An 18,043-nucleotide genomic window follows, 5' to 3' on the forward strand; every position below is an offset into this window, starting at 1 on the left:
CCTCTTGCGCGCCCCACTCCTGCAGGAAGGATGGTCGATTTGGAGAGCGAGGTACCCCCTCTGCCTCCCCGGTACAGGTTTCGCGATTTGCTGCTGGGGGACCAGGGATGGCAGAACGACGACAGGTGAGTGACGTGGGCAGGGTCCTTCCCTAAATACAGCGGAAGCCCAGACAGGTGGGGAGCCTACGGGGAGGTGCGGGGGCGGGGGGGAGGGGGGGTTAGCAAAGGGAGCCAGGGATGGGGGAACGGGGAAAGGGACTGACCCTGGTCTGTCTCTCTCTCCATTCTGACTCCATGGAGACGTGGCTACAGACAAGGGACTCCTTCCCGGTTCACTCCCCATCCCTGCACCGGGCTTATGGCAGTGATCTGATGCTGCTTCTTGTTCCATGTGTCTTTGCCCAGGGGATGTGCGAGGGCTGGGATCAGAGGTACAAAACATCCAAATGGCACGCAGTATCCGTGCCAAAGGACCCCCCCACCCCCGTTTTGGTCCCCCCTGAGGCGTTGGTGATCAAGTCGGAAGATGGGTTCAGGTGGACTCTAAAAGCAGAGCAGAAACTTAGGGGAGTCCCCCCTCATCGGTGATGTCTTAAGGGGGTGCCCCCCCTGCCTCTGGGTGTTTTATGCGTTGGAGTTACAGGTGGACAGGTTTAAACGTGGAACAGGTGGTTGGGGATAATGACAGCCTTTGGCATGGAGGGGACTCCCTTTGAACAGGCAACGGTGACCATCATTGGCCAGAGTCACGGTGGTGTGTGGAGAGAATGACCCGATCTGTTCCTTGTGGAGAGCACCATCTGATCTTTTCACCATTCTTTGTGTATTTTTTTTTTCACCTAAAAAGAAAGCGTACAGGACACCAAATGAAAACCGGTTCCCCAAACTAGAATATTTATTCTTAGCAAAATACTGCTCATGGGATCGTCCAGGGCATCCCTGCTTTGCCTAAACTTCTGAAATTCCTCCGGCTAGCTCTGTCTCACTACTTTAAAACACACACACACACACACAAACACACACACACACAACACATTTTAGGTTTCGCTGAATGTAGCCTTTCCTGGAATAGTCACTTCACGGAGCACATGCCACGTTGCTTTGTTTTGGGATGATATGCTAACGAGGCTCTCAATGCCACGGGAATGTTCCCTTGAAGTTCACTTTGCTCTTGGTGCGGTCTTTTAATTACATAGAAGATCCGGTCTTTTAATTACATAGAAGATCCGGTCTTGGTCTGATTGAAAAATCCCTCCGTTTGCCCCTGGGTGATCCCTTCCTTCCTTTTCCTCCATCATCTCAGCTCCCATTGTCGCTCCTGTGCCTACACCAGGGAGGGCTTTATCTTGTGCATCAACGGACAACTTTTCACGGGTCTCCGATGATAATTTAAAGGGACATGGGTGTTTTGCAGAGGATACTGATTCAATGCAGTCTTTTTATGCAAAAACATATATGCTGGCTACAAATTCAAAGGATGAATACCAATTTGCCAGTAGGCTTGGAGAGGAAGGCGTTCTGGTTGAATGGAGAAGATAAAGGAAGGGATGTGTAAACACATTTGCAATGCTAGTTGACACTGAGATCGATGTTGTTAGCCTAGTTAAATGGCTGTAAGTGCAGGAGTGGCCATAGTGATTGAGTCTGTGGTTGTTACATTAGGACCTCGGATCATCATGTGGAATAGAAATCCCCTCTTCTGGGTAGCAAGTGCGAGATGGGCTGAACACATATAGAGGGCATCTTTGGGACTTGGTGGTGGTAGCACTGTTGGCTCTTTTAAAAATAATGGTTTTATTGACTTCAGAGAGGAAGGGAGAGGGGGAGAGAGAGAGAAACATCAATGATGAGAGAGAATCATGGACCGGCTGCCTCTTGCACACCCCCTACTGGGGATGGAGCCCACAACCTCGGCATGTGCCCTGACAGGGAATCGACATCTTCTCCTTTCCAGAGTCACATCCTAAAAATGATGGGGGAAGAGATGACGGGAAAGGGGAACCTTTCTACCTTGCTCTTCATTTGAAGCATTTTCAGTTGAGTCTTAGTGGGGCATGGTTGACTGGCATATGAAAATGGGTGAGGCCTATGGTTGATATGTGAGGATGTGTCATCAAAGAGAGAATATTGTGGGCCTGGCTGGCATGGCTCAGTGGTTGAGGGTTGACCTCTGAACCAGGAGGAGGTCATGGTTGGATTCCCGGTCAGGGCACATGCCCAGGTTGTGGGCTTGATCCCCAGTGTGGGTCATGCAGGAGGCAGCCAATCAATGATTCTCTCCCATCATTGATGTTTTTCTCTCTCTCCCTCTCCCTTCCTCTCTGAAATCAATAAAAATATATTAAAAAAAACCCCACTAAAAACAGAGAGCATTGTGGGCCCCTGAGGATAGAGAGAGTGTGCACTCCACACCATAGGTTCTTGGCGAACTAACCTTGGATGAATAGTTAAATTTATATTGTACCAACTTTGGGTAGAGAAACACACATGTAATGTACATGTGAAATGTATGTGGACAGTCACGTGTTGAATAATAACTTTTTAGTCAACTGCAAACCGCATAGACAACAGTGGTCTCATGAGATCATAATGGAGCTGAGAAATTCCTATCATCTAGTGACGTAGCCATCAAAATGTCCTAGCTCAATGCATGACTCCCATGTTGGCTGTGATGTTGGTATAGACAGACCCAGGACGCTACTAGTTGTATGAAAGTCCAGCAGCTACTATTAGGGACAGTCCATAAGACTTGATCGCGGTTATAAATGACCAAGTTACGGATTTATGCATTTACTACAATGTACTTTTTATCATTGTTTTAGTGTGTTCTTTTTCTACTTGAAATCACAATCTGCAGTGTTATATCAGCAGCAGCCTCATATATCTCACGCGTACTATGTCCCTTGATGGCATCGATTTCTCTTGTGCCAGATTTAACCTTGTGTTTTGGACAATGACATGTTCTACAGTCTTGTAGCCCAGGAGCAGTATACTTCACCTTACAGCCGAGGTGTGTAGTGGGTTAGACCATCTAGGTGTGTGTAACTGCACGCTGTGATGGTCACACAACAACAAAATCGCTTAGCGACGTGCTCCTTGGATTGTCTATCCTGGGCTAAGCGGGCATGGCTGAATACATAATGCATATATAACAGATCTGTCTTCTAGATGAAATATAGAATGCAGCCCTAGCCTGTATGGCTCAGTGGATAGAACGTCGGCCTGCGGACTGAAGGGTCCTGGGTTCGATTCCGGTCAAGGGCACATGCCCAGGGTTGCGGGCTCTATCTCCAGTAGGGGGAATGCAGGAGGCAGTCAATCAATGAGTTTCTCTCATCATGGATGTTTCTCTCTCTCTCTCTCCCTTACCCTTCCTTTTTTTGAAATCAATAAAAATACATTTTACAAAACATATAGAATGCATGTGTAATGTATGTGCCACGTATATAGCAGCGCCACCCTGACACAGTTCCCGATTCCCTCTTCTTCATGTGTATCCTCATACCCGTTTCTGAGCAGGACAAGGAAACAGGGAGAGACACAGCCGAGCGGGTCAATTAGCACACGGGGGACATGCGTCCTGGGGGCCATGGAAGAAATTGGAGAGTTGCTACGTGACGGCAGTGCTTATGCCTTCCGGAGGGCTGATGTATACACGGTGCACGTTCATTTCTTTGGCGTCCTGAGTAAAACACACAAATCTAATTCAAGTGCTTCGAATAGCATTTCCCGAATGGCCGTGCGTGCCTGCAGCTGATATCTGAATGCATGCTCCATCTCAGGCCTTAGTAAGTCAGAAGGAAGCATGTGACACAGGGCTTGCTGAGGAGGTGGTCACGCAGATAATTCAGGGCGACTTTCTCCCCCCGGGACATGGGCATTATGGCTTACGTACGTTAGGATGCAGGCCTTGCGGAATCTCCACGTTAAGACTGGTTAGCGATCTTGCACTGTTTGTAAATGGGATGACCAGTGTTTGCTTGAAATTGTATTAGGGATGGACCCAAGTAGTCCATATATTTGGAAGCTAATATTTAGAAGACGTGGGCTCTTCCAAGTTACTCTGTAATGGAGCTAATATGACTAGAGACTGAATGGGACTGCTTGTATGTGGAAGACATTCTGTAATATGAAGAATTGTTGTATTAAAAATCCCTGGTGGCTCACGTGGTTGGGTGCCATGCTAGGCACCAGGAGGTTGCCAGCTCGATTCCGGTCAAGGGCATGTGCCCAGGTTGCGGGCTCAATCCTTGGTAGGGGGCATGCTCAATCCTTGGTAGGGGGCAGCTGATCCATGTTGTGCTCTCCCGTTGATGTCTCTCTCTCTCTCTCTCTCTCTCTCTCTCTCTCTCAAAACGAATAAACTATCTTTAAAAAACATCCAGTGAGACTGAGCTCCAGTTGTCCACGGTGCCTCCTGTTTTCTGTTTGAATATTTCTAAGATTCATAAACCCACAGAGGTTTAGAATGTTCCCCTGAAGGTAGAGATTGGTCATTGTCAGGTTCTAAATGCCTTCAGATAGTTAGAACAAGCCTTCCTCACGCTTCATCATGACTTAGTCATTTTAAAGTTTGGAACACAATGCACTTGTTGTGGATAAATGATCACCACGGAGGATAAATTACTGTTAATGGACAGTTCCCAGCTGTAGTCATGCAGAAGTGGGACATTTATTTCATTAACACCATTTTAGTTCTCAAAGATCTGCTCAGATGCTTCAAGTCCATTAATTTAAAATATATCTTTCATATTTTATAGGTGGCATTTAGAATAATGCAACCTAATGCTTTGTAGTAACTGGGAAAACATAAAGGGATTTGAACAAAGAGTAGGATGCAATCAATTAATGGCTTAAGAGGTATTTATAAAATGGGGGGCATGCTTAGAGAGCTTTTGGAGTATGTGTAATTTTAAATAAAATAAAATTAAATTGGGGGCATCAAGTTGGAGGAATAAGTTTTGGATTGGTAGATGACACATTAATATAATTTACTAATTTTATGACCCTTGTTAACTTATATCTTATTTTGAAAAGTAGCTATTTAATGTAAAATACTTATTCCAAGTTTTTAAAATTCAGGTCAGTAGAGAATGACGTGTACTCTTTACTGTTTAATTATATAGTGGAATCAACCATGCATGTGCAAACATCTATAAAAAAAGATTTAAGCATTTATCGTGTGAGAGAGAATCCAGACAAGCTGCGTTTCTTAGCACTATTATATTAAAGAAAATCACAAACGAGGCAACAAAAACTTGCCTACCATTTTAAAGATGAAAAACAACGAAGTATATGTAATACATAAAACAGAAAAAGGCCTTAATAGTGATTATTTTTAATAGTTCTCAAGAATTCAAATTGTAGTATTTTATATAAAAGTATCTATGACTCATTCCTTTAGACTGGTTCTCATAAATAAAGCTGAACTATAGCTTTTCAGATGACCCAAGAGTTTGTTTTTAAGGTTGGATTCCATTTAATCACGCTCACGTATCCACCTTCTGAGTGGAGCGATGGGTTAGGGATAGCTCTTCTGTGAATACTGTACCTTTTACTTTTCAGTATACCTCTAACACATAATAAGTCTAAGTAAGGGTAGGTTGGAGTGCTGTAATTTCATTTTCTACATAAGGTATGTGACATTGATTAAAAAATATGGTTTTATTGATTTTCAGAGGGAGGAAGGGAGAGGGAGAAAAGAGGACAGTAAGATTTTTCCACAACATTGTGTAGAATCGATCATATTTACTTGAATCTTTTATTTTAACAAAATAGAAGCATTGCAGAAAAACAGAAAAAAAATACAGCCTGTCAAGCGTGGCTGGTCTTTAGGGGACAGTGGCTGCCAGCAAGTCCCCAAATCTTTGACTTTTGACCCTTCTCGTGCTTGGAATCTTAACGGGGCCAGTCTTTGGAACTGTGCTACCGAGTGCCCTCAACCCTCCAGCAATTATGCCCACGGTTTCCAGAGAAAAATCATCCCCCACGATGTATGCATTCCTTGAATTCCCAGCTGCATTGCTTCCGATTTTCACAGCATGTACATTTGGGCAAGAAATGGACGCTGTACAGAAAGCCACGGAACAGTGAATGTGAGAAATAAAGGGCTCCCTGTATGTGGCTCCCCGGCCCTGGACTTTGCACACAATTATAATGATGAATTGTTATCACCAGGGCACACGTAGGCCATCTTGTAAATCACCGTGTGAACAGGGATAAGAGCGGATTAGCACAGTGCCGCCTCATTTAACGCCCTGTGGGGAGACTCAGAGACTGCCCACATATCGCAAATAACCAGGTATGAACCATGGGCCCAGATGTGTGGTTCCACAGTAGACAGCCTGCTACCTCCGGTGTGTCAGAATGGAAATACCCCGCCTTCTCCTAGGAACCAGGGTGAGGGGTAAGCTGGCCAAGTACCAGGAAGGAGTGATGGCAAAGTAGTTGTGTGTTTTTTTAAAGTTCATTCTAAGCCCAGGTTTGGCAGTTGAACTCATTGGACTTGAACATGCCTTTCCCGCGTCTTGTTTAAGAGTCACAAGGAGTTTCCTTTGGAAATGACCAAGCAGGTGCCTCAGCCCATCATTCACGCTGTGACCAGGCCCTGAGGGTTGGAGTGGATTCTGAAGTCCACACGGGGAGCTGCTCAATGGAGCCATCCTTAGGCTTGATGCTCCACAGGGCCCGGGGCAAGGGGCGCGTGGAGGGCTTGCCCAAGATCCACCCCAGATGGGACAAACAGAAGGAATTCTTTTTTTTTTTTTTTTGTCTTAGATCCTGTAATTTTTTTCTTAATGAGGAGCAGTGTAGAGTGTGTCTAATTTTGCAGTGTTAAGTCTCAATAGAATGATTTTCTCGAGGAATAATAACTATGTGAAATGTGTCAATGAACGTTGTCTACCCATGCGCCAAGTCTTTGAACAGAAGAAGGCATCTTATTCTAAAACGTGTGTGTTCCTGTTACTGTTCTGTTGACCAGTCTTTAGCTCAGTTCTAGGGGAAAAAACTGTTAATTAAATGCTGGTTGTTTTTTGTTGTTATTGTATGAGTAGTATGTTAGAAATCTTAGGCCATCGACTCAAGTCTTCAGAAGTCATCCTTGTGTTACTTGACTTTCTGTTACGATGTAGAGAACTCATTTTTGAAAATACATTTTAAATATATGATATACCAGTGCTCAGAGTCTCATCAGAATTGGTGCACAGGTAGACTGTGCCCTATATTTCATCGAGTGGCTTTTATTTGTTTGTTTTTCCACTCACCCCCCCGCCCCCCCTCACCCTGCTCCTCTCTGGCAACCATCATTTTGGTCTCTGCATCTATGGGTCTACTTCTGTCTTATTTTGTTTATTAGTTTGTTTTGTCGTTTTTTTTCGATTCCATAAGTACGTGAAATCATGCAGTGTTTGTCTTTCTCTGTCTGATTTATTTCACTTAGCATCATCAAGTAGCTTGGAGAAAAGTAGTACTTGTTAGCAGACAATTTTATTGCTCTTTTTTTGTTTCATAAGCCCTGAGTCTATTTTAACAGGTTTATGGTGATAGCGCCTTGGAGAGTTAAGCTCCAAGGTAAATAATTCTTTCAATATTTACAGGAAGCAAGTCTTTTGTTCTCCTATGAACACTATTAAACACTGTAGCTCAGATATCAAGAAAACTCATGAAGGATATATAGTTTGTGATGGTAAGATACAGTGGAACGAACTACAAATTATACCACTTAGGGCTTTAAAATCCGCCCCCCTCCCCCGCCCCCAATTTTAATTTTAGTAGCTGTCTAAACTATTTTTCCTGGCTCTATGTTGTTCCTATTTGTCTTACTGAAAATGTACGTTTCACAAGAGAAAAGGCAATTGGATGCTGGTTCTCCCAATAGCAGTGTAAGAAGGTGACGCAATACCCAATCGGTTACCGGATTTGCACATAAAGGAAGTTGTTTGGACCAGAATAAGCTTGTCCAAATACTCAATTGAGGAAAATAATAGAAAACACCGAAGGTTTAGGGTTGACCCTCTTAATTCTGTAATACTCAGACGTGATCGTTCCCCTTGGTGCTGTTGTTCTTTAAGAGTGTTGATGTTCGATGAAAAAGGCAATTTGGAAATAGTAGAGTCAAGAAACAATTGTTATGGTCATGGATCAGAAGACTCAAACTCTTTGGACTGCACCGATTTCAGTTTTCCTGGTTTTAGCGTTGCACTAGAGTTATGCCCAATATTAACTTTGGGGGAGGCTGGGTGAAGGGGGCACAGGAAGTGCCCACACATTTCTTTGCCCTTCCTGTGCATTTAAAATCATCTCCAAAGAAAACATTTTTTAAAGAAGCAAGCAGTAAACAAAATGAATGCCTCCTGGGTGAGTCAAGGTTTCACATTTCCTCCACTAAGCACGGCAAATTATTAGCTATAATTACTGAGTCTTATCAATATTTCAGCCAGTCTTCTGAGGTACTGCATTCGGATGCTTCTCCCTCACTCCCTCTCATCTTCCTTCTTTTAGTCATCAATTATTTAGTGTTCCAAACACTTTGAAAGATATTGGGTAAACAACTAGAAGAAAACATGAATATCATGTATCAAATCTTCAATCTGACTTTGAGTTCTTCAGAGTGACTCATCAATTTAAGTTAAGATAATTTTCACCAGGTCTAATCAGCAATCAAAACCGTCCCTCAGTAACTTCTTTAAAAAAAAAAATAATTATGCAATTATGTAGGGCTAGACTATAATAAAATAAAAAGGACTTTTTCTGCCCTTTCCCACCACAAAAAGTACAGTTGGTTTCAGATGTAAGTAAGCCACTAAGTGATTAAATACACACACACATACTCACACACACACACCCACACCCCAATATGTTTAGGTATAGTCTATACTTTCATAGAAATTTAAGTGTATCTCTCATAATTCTTTCTTTTTTGTTGTGTCTTGTTGGCTTTGTTATTAAAACTTAAAATTAGTCATAAGTGTCATTTTTTTTTTAAATGAAGACTTTTAAGGTCATTCTTTAAGTTAAATGCAATGGATCAAATCTCTATGAAGGATAAGCTATTATTTTCTACCTCTTTTATTATTTTTTAAAATATATTTTCATTGGTTTCAGAGAGGGAAGGTAAAGGAAGAGAGAGAGAGAAACATCCATGATGAGAGAGAATCATGGATCGGCTGCCTCCTGCACACCCCACACTAGGGACTGAGCCCACAACCCGGGCATGTGCACTAACCGGGAATCGAACCGTGACCTCCTGGTTCATAGGTCTGCACTCAACCACTGAGCCACACTGGCTGGGCTCTTGTCTACCTCTTGCATGAGGTAGGATTTGGTCGGGTATCCTTTGTATCCCTTGTGGAAAATAAACACCAATACTCAGATTTTTCACAGTTTTGAAAAGACCAAGCCTGCTCTGGTGGCTGAGATGTACTTCCCCCTCCTGCTTACCGGTGTTCTTTTATCTTATCCTGCCATCACCTCCACCAGGTCCCCCCCCCCCCCCCCTGAGGCTCCTTGCATTTATACCCCATTGGGTGTATGGACTAGAATTTACTCTTAAAAGTTTTCCGAGAAGCATTATTTTTATCTCGCATTTTAAAATACCTTGCAACAGAACAAAGTGCTAACTCTCGTCATCTATTTTTGTCCCTCCTATACTTTTCTCACAGCGGGTCCCCATATTAAGTTAATGCCTGTAGGAGGCATTCACCGCCACATTTAGCTGCGGTAATGATGTGCCGTTTCCCTCCTATCTCTAAGGAGGTGTCCTTGAGGCAGCTATTTGCCAGTTGGCCCTAAGCATGAGGTTACTGTAACCGCGGTTGGTTTGTTCATGCTGAAACGACAGGTAAGCTCCCACGTTGGTTTCACAAGGTGTCCCCCTTTCCCATCCGCCCTCCCACCACAGTCCACCTTTTGAGGGCTGCCCATCTGGCCTTGAAAGTGCCTCCCAGGACATTGCTGTTCTGCCCCATCCCATTTGGTTTCTTGCACACGGTTGGCTTCCTCCACTCATAAAAGTTGCGTTGGTCGTGTCATGGCGCATTGAGACAACTCTCACTGTCTTCTCTGGGGTCCATTGGACGCAGTCTAAGCTCTGCAACTTAACATCCGAAGACCACCAGTTCCCATACCAAATGTCCTCTGAAATCACCCCAAGTGCTCCACTCAGTGGACTCCATCCTTTGCTACATTATTTTCCCTGTCTGGAAGCTCATTTCGGATAGGGTCGCCGAAGGAGGAACACACGAGGCCAAAGTGGTAAGGGATTATGAATGTATTAGGGCAGTGGTCGGCAAACTCATGAGTCCACAGAGCCAAATATCAACAGTACAACAATTGAAATTTCTTTGGAGAGCCCAATTTTTTAAACTTAAACTTCTTCTAACGCCACTTCTTCAAAATAGACTCACCCAGGCTGTGGTATTTTGTGGAAGAGCCACACTCCAGGGGCCAAAGAGCCACATGTGGCTCGAGAGCCGCAGTTTGCCGAACACAATATTAGGTCATCTGGAAAACCAGATGGGCTGAGCCCCCCAATGGCGCCAGCCCCCAGGGATGGGGGCCAGAGATTTTCAAGGACTCTAGGCGGGCGTTTTCTGGGAGGCCAATCCTCCGGGCGGGTCCGGAGGGGAAGGATAATGGCCTTAGCAAAGTGGGATGTGGTCTGAGCGGAAGGGAATGTTGGTTGTAAAGTGGTCTAAAGGTCAGTTCCCAGGGGAGGGGCGGTTGTTTCAGTTATTTGATCAGACCGAACAATTTCTCCACCATCTGACCCCGATGACATGTGACCTGGAGAGAGGGGTCCCACTCCTCTTGGCACTGAGGGACCTTTAGTGACCTCCTGACCCACATTCTCTCTTCCTTCAGTGCCTGCGTATTTCTGTTTTACTTGGCTCAGTACGTGTTCATTGAGATCTCAATGAGGGGGGGGGGCACACTTTTAAAATTTATTGGCACAAAGTGATAAAATGTGATGCGCATTGTAGGAGCCAGGCCTCTGTGGTCCATCCCCAGCGTAGTCGACTATTAATGGAAGCCGTTACTGAGTTTCCCCAGGGCGAGCGGAATGCAGGGAGGAGGGAAGAGGATGTAAGAACAAAGGACTGTGGAGGTGGGCCAGCATCATGGTGGAAACCCCTGAGACGCCTGCCTCAACTAGACAGGAGGAGGCGGAGGCAACTGGAAAAGGCCTCAACCCAATTTTTTAAATGGCCCAATGGGAGACAGCAAGGCCTAGGCGGTGGATGAGGAGACAGGTGACCGCATAGTACTCAGCCAATGAGGACCCGGAGGAGGGACTGGGCAAACAGGCTGAGGCCCCTGCTCCATGTGTGTCTGCCCTCAGACACCTGCTCTCGAGAACATAGTAAAAGCCTCGTTTTCGCCGTAGTGCTGTCTCCGAGTCTGTGATTTGAATTCGGACAGGTGAGCATTTCTCACAGCATCACAGGCAGCGCACTGGGAGAGTGAGGAAATAGACATCCCACCCCCCTCGGATCCAGCCCAGCAGATACGACCCATTCCATACGTGTCCTCAAGATAAGCCATGGCCACGTCCTCACACGGGACTGCACCCTTTGTCATGCCACACGCAGTGCCTCCCGACTTTGCCTGGTACTTTGGTAAACGAACTGGCGTGAACTAACTGGCTTTGCTGGAGGGAAAACAGACTCCTCAGGCCTTGATGACTGGAAGGGGTTTTGCAACGTGGAGCCCTGGCTTGGCTGCTGTCCGGTTGCAGCAGCTAAGCCTGGGGGAGCAATCTCTTTGATGTTTCTATTCCAAAGAGGTGGCTCCCAGCCCACAGAGGGCTTATCTGCTTCTGCAAAGGATTTATAGCATTTCTAAGGAAGAACGCACTTACAACCAAGAACTTCCTACAGTAACCGCTGGAAGGAAAGGGGGGGGGGGTGCGCAGAGAAAAGTCTTTCCTTATTTGAACAGGGAGAATGAAGGCTCTTGTTTTTCATTTGTCTTTGTCCTTAGGGGACAGGCAACATGTGAATGCTTTCCATCTTTGGAGAAAGGCCAGGCATCTGAGGAGGCTCCTGGTGCCTGCTGGTCCCCGTCCCCCTCTCTCCAGCTCTGCGTCCCTCCCCTGATCTGTTCTCACACATTCGCAGCTACATTGTTTTGACTTTATTTTTATTTCTTTTTCTGGAATTCACAGCACATTGCTGTAACACGAGGTCATTTCCCCACTTCCTTTCATTAATAGTGTCTCTTGCACTCAATTTTAAGCGACAGGAGCACAGAATTCGCTCAGGCTTGCTTTATGCCAAGTTTAAATTGTGTTATCTTGATGCACAGTAAGCACCTGACTGATGTATTTACAGGGATGGATGGAAAAAGAAGAACATGAAAAAATTAAATTAGTCAAAAAGTACAAGAGGATGAATATCAATCAAACATCTGAATGTAGGAAAGCTTCCTAAGATTAAAAAAAAAAAAAGACTAGCAAAACATTTTAAGAAAAAGAATAAATTTGACTTAAAGTGTCCCATGTGTACACACACACACACACACACACACACACATTCACACATACGAATCAAAAGGCAGATAATACATTTGAAACATACAGCAATGGATTCATTGCTGCATTGTAAAATGTTTCAGAGGATATCTTGCAAAGAATTAAGAAAAAAAATCAATTAAAACAATCCAGGAAAGATGAAATCCAAATAAATATTAATCGCCAACAAATGGAGACAAGCACGTTGGAATGAGATGCCATGGTTAGCAGTGCCTTTGATAATTGAACAGGAAAGAGGATAGAGAAAAACAGGAACTTTTGTACATGGATGGTGGGAGTGCAAATTTGCACAACTCTGCAAAAACGATTTGGCAATGTTTATCAAGAACCTTGAAGTGCTCAGACTCGGAACAAGCGAACAACCCACTTCCGGGAATCCACTCGGAAATACTCTTAAGAAATGTGCTTACTCGCCACTGTTCATTTACGCCAGCGTCACTGGAAACAACCTAAATATTCAAAACTGGAGGAGTGGTGACTCACGTACGCAGTATGAATATTTATGAGGTGAATTACTATTCAGGCATCAAATACATTGTACTCAGGTAGTTTTTAACCACATGGGGAACGTTCTTTGTACTGTCTGCTTTAATATACGTATGCATGTATCTTTATAATATTAGGTAACAAAAACGACCTTCTGCCTAATTACTCTGACCTATATTAACAGTAAGTAGATGCTACACACAAAAGAATGGTTGAAATGACACTTGACCTTGAGGTTTTCTTACAAGGCTCTTGATGCAGGTGGGATTGACTTAAGGAGAGGATTCAGCCAGGGTGTTTTCCCTAAGTAAAAGCAGCTCCTGTTTACCTACTCATTTTTTATGTAGGGATGGCCTTTGCTTATGCGTACCTCATTTGTGTTTCAAATAAATGCGTTTCTCCAGAAATTGCTGGCTTTCGGAAGAATAATAATGTGTGTTGTCATCTTTTCATAACACTGTACAAACCTGTGTGTAACTCAATGACCTATCCGCACTGAAACATTTCAAAAGCTGGCAGGTTTGGTTCCGTGTGGATATGGCAATTTTTCTCTATTATCACAGAATAAGTAAAAGTAAGTTTCACTTCTAAAGGAAAACACATCTTAATTATCTCAAGTGAGAAGTAGATAGAACGCCTTCAGAATTTTTTTTTTTAGGAAAAAGTATGAGAAATGAATTGTGCGCTTATTAATCCAGCATTTTTGTCTTCTGACTCTCAGTTCACAGTGAACTATTTGTTTTTGGTTCTGTTTTCCCTGGAAAATCATTGACCAGGTCCCCAAAGACATTTGAGATTCTGGTAAGTTACACATTATTTGGCTTGTTGTACTGGTTGTAGAAATATTAACCTTCCCATTTTTCTACAAAAGCTGTAGACAAGAAAAAAGGAAGGAAAAAGAAAGAAAGAAAGAAAGACAGAAAGAAAGAAAGAAAGAAAGAAAGAGAAAAAGGAGAAAAGAAAGAAAACCCCCCATTCCAGTAAAGGCAAATTTAAAAATTATAAAATTATGAATCAGAAATGCTAGCCTCACTTTATGGTCTCCCCGGTTCACTGTTAACTTGAGGTCGATTTTAATTGGTTTAACCCTGGGGTTCTGTTGGGCGGGTTCTGTGGCACATCGTCTCATGTCTGGGAGAGCTGTGCAGGTATTTTCTCAGCAGTGGAAAGTGGTGGGATTCCTGCTACTGAAGACCTTTCTGAGATCTCACTATATCATGTTGTTTTCCGATTAGAAATACACACCAGTCACTCAGTCTACTATGACATCAATGCACAGGGAGAGAGTTCTTTTTGGAACATATCCGCTAGGTCTGAGACATGTTGGTGACAGCAGAGAGACGAAAGGTTACAGAGCATTCCCTGTCAAAATGTACAGCCTCTCACATTTTGCCACACAAACATGATTAGACATTACTTTTCTTCAGAATTCTGAAAGGTATTTTAAAAATACATATATATTTTTTATTGATTTCGGAGAAGAAGGGAGAGGGAGAAAGAGAGAAATATCAGTGATGAGAGAGAATTATTGATCAGCTGCCTCCTGCACGCCCCCTACTGGGGATCGAGCCCACAAGCCCGGCATAGGCCCTGACCGCCAGTGGAACCATGACCTCCTGGTTCATAGGTTGAAGCTCAACCACTAAGCTATGCAGGCTGGGCCCCCTCCATTTTAAACGCCCCCCCCCCCCTCTTCAACACCCTCACAAGCCCCCGTCTACCTGCCACACACCGCCTCTCCTATTCCCTCTAGTTCTAGTCTGCATACAATTCCAAATGTGAAATTTATGTTGTGTTTCTCAAACCAAAACGAAACGGCTTTTACTGCCCAGCACATCCGTGTTAAGGTCTGATCCAAAGGATTCAACAGGAGTTATGGCGTGCAGATAGATGGCATGAGCTCAGAGGGTATGGCAGCATCTGAGTTCATCCCCATCAATCTCCAAGCAAGACGGCAGGGGAGAGGCAGGAACTGGGAACCTCTGAACTTTCCTCTCCTCCTCCCGAGACCAGGCTGAGCCTGCTCCCCCTCTCCACGACCCCCCAGGGACAGCGCTGTGAGAACATGCCCCGCGACCTAACAGCACTGATCGGGTACAGCTTCTGCAAAAAAATAAAAATAAAAAAATCTGAGATCATGAATCACAACTCCAAGAGCGTGAAGAATTTCTTGCATTTACAGGGGGAAATATCCACTAGGAACAGAATCTTCCCATGCCAAGTTGAAATTTTCCATGAGGTCTACCTGAATTTACTGTCAGAAGTTCCTCTCATTCCTAGCATGATTCTCCCCTTCCCCCCACATTTATCCTGTCCCCCCCGCCCAGCTTTTGGTTCAGAAAACAGAAGCTCCTACCTGAGGGAAACAGAGGTCCCCATGATAACTAAATAGAAAGGGGAATAGAGCCCGGCCGGCGGGGCTCAGTGGTTGAGCATCCAGGAGGTCATGGTTTGATTCCCGGTCAGGGCACAGGCCCGGGTTGCGGGCTCCATCCCCAGTGTGGGGCGTGCGGGAGGCAGCCGGTCCATGATTCTCTCTCATTATTGATGTTTCTACCTCTCTCTTCTCCCTCTCCCTTCCTCTCTGAAATCAATAAAAAAAATATTTCTTTTAAAAGAAAGGGGAATAGAAGCAAAAAAAAAAAAAAAACCAGAGGATGTTCTGTTTTCTGATGTCTGCTGGCTGATTTATTTTAGAAGCAATACAAGGGATATTGTGCTTAGTTTTAAGCCTGTGTAAGTGGATAAAATATACATGTGGGGGATGCTAGAATCCTCAATGCTCCCCTGTGTTAACGTAAGAGGTAACATAGAAAGACTCCAAGGCTACAATTATGCTCTTGACTTTCGTAATCTTTTATGATAATGGCCTATCTAACAGAAAGCATTAACATGCAATAGGAAATCCATGTTTTTCTGACAGAGGGATCCATCACAAAATATGCCACGTTTAAAATAACCAGTCTTCTCTCTGTGTTTTTTTCTTGCACACGATACTTGAAGCAAAACACTGGGAGAAGAATCGAGACAACCCCAATGTCTGATTTTCCAAAGGATTCTGCCAGGATCTTTGGGTTTATCTCCCCCCACCCCCCGACTCCTGCTGAGAAAGGGCACACGATTTGAAGTCGAGTCTATTGGAGCGATGCCTTTTCCCTTTAAGCTGATGATCAGCATATGGGAGTGGGAACGAATTTGAGGCAAGCTGTTGATTTCATTGAACACAAAAAAATGTCAGGTATTGAAAAAATTTAAAAAAGGATCCAGTGATAGGCTAAACATGCTTGAGAGTTTCAGTAAGTTGATGTAAAAATCATCGTGATGTGGCACTTACAGGAAGAGAAGTGTGGTTGAGGTGTATTTTATAACTGGGGTTGTGGTATTTTGCTTAGTCCCGAGAGTTGTCAAGTCATAGATTTCACGGGAAAGATTTAAGACCTAGACAGGGACACAGAAAATTCACACAATGGCAGCAACAGCATTGCTGACACAGGTGTTCTAGCTCATTCTTTTATCTTTTGGGTTGTTATATGTGGAACCATATAATTAATACTGACATGTGATTATAAACAGTTGACCCCTTGAACAACATGGAATTGAACTGTATGGGTCCATTTATATGCAGATTCCCTCCCCCCCCCCCAATAAATATGGTAAATGTGTTTTCTTTATGATTTAAAAAAATATTTGTATTGATTTCAGAGAGGAAGGGAGAGGGAGAGAGAGAGAAACATCCATGATGAGAGAGAATCATGGATCGGCTGCCTCCTGCACGCCCCACACTGGGGATCGAGCCCACAACCTGGGCATGTGCCCTGACCGGGAATTGAGCCGTGACCTTCTGGGTCATAGGTCGATGCTCAACCACTGAGCCACGCCGGCCGGGCTTAATGTCCAATTTTAAAGAACTCCCCAACACATTCCGATGCTAGTTGAGAAATATTGCTCCTGGATTTTTTAAAAATATATATATTTTATTGATTTTTTTACAGAGAGGAAAGGAGAGGGATAGAGAGTTAGAAACATAGATGAGAGAGAAACATCGATTCAGCTGCCTCCTGCACACCCCCCCCACTGGGGATGTGCCCGCAACCAAGGTACATGCCCTTGACTGGAATCGAACCTGGGACCCTTGAGTCCGCAGGCTGATGCTCTATCCACTGAGCCAAACCGGTTAGGGCACTCCTGGAATTTTTGTATATTATTAGAAATTTAGAAGGATTTAATTTAAAGTATAAGTAGACCAGAGATGGAATTTTCTGGGTTTGTGATTTGATGCTTTAAATCACATTAATACAATTTTAGGTCATTTTTATAGGTTTTACCCCTTAAGATTGTTCTTACTCTCTACTGGAGGTCTTGCATAATAGCTCAGAATAATCCCGCCACTATTTTCCCTATGAAGTTTCCCACACTAAGTGAAGTTGAAAGTACTGCTGAACTTGAAAGGAGTATTTCTGTAGAAGGAGAGACATTCCATTTTAAAAGTCTTCCCAAATGCAATGACATCATGCGATGGATGTGTTTCAAGCTGAGACAGCTGGGATCGGTCCAGTGAAAGATGAGAACATACATATCACCGCACTGCCTCGTGCTTCGACCGCCCGATTCTGTGTCTTCAAAACAATTTTTTTTTTTTTACAATGGCAAGTTCTCTGATAATCACATTCCATCCTACAATCATACTTTTGATAGTTGTTTAAACTTATTTCTATACTAGAGGCCCGATGCACGACATTCGTGCAAGAGTAGGCCTTCCTTCCCCCGGCTGCCAGCACCGGTTTCCCTCTGGCACCCGGGACCCTCCCAGCCCCTGCTTCGTCAGGAAGGTCATCTGGAAGGATGCCCGGAAGGATGTCCAGTCTAATTAGCACATTATGCTTTTATTATTATAGACTTAGGGGTATCATTATCTTATGAGTAGTTACTATGCAGAGCATTTCCCATCCTGAGTTTTTATTTTGATTCATCCTTTAAATGCAAATATTTCAACAAATAGTTTTATTTCCCCCCCAAGAAAGTC

General features: G+C 43.9%; 1 protein-coding gene across 4 annotated transcripts in view; it reads left to right on the forward strand.

Annotated features, from left to right (window-relative positions):
• The first annotated feature begins 30 nt into the window (after positions 1 to 30).
• The window catches only part of KCNT2 (potassium sodium-activated channel subfamily T member 2), a 134,223-nt gene continuing 116,210 nt past the window's right edge, over positions 31 to 18,043 (forward strand). For all 4 annotated transcript variants that reach the window (XM_054712970.1, XM_008158613.3, XM_008158614.3 and 1 more), the window contains exon 1: positions 31 to 125. In XM_054712970.1, coding sequence (XP_054568945.1) covers positions 31 to 125 — 95 coding nt within the window. The remainder of the gene's footprint in view (positions 126 to 18,043) is intronic.

Source organism: Eptesicus fuscus, chromosome 24 (assembly GCF_027574615.1).
Source record: "Eptesicus fuscus isolate TK198812 chromosome 24, DD_ASM_mEF_20220401, whole genome shotgun sequence".
NCBI lineage: Eukaryota > Metazoa > Chordata > Mammalia > Chiroptera > Vespertilionidae > Eptesicus > Eptesicus fuscus.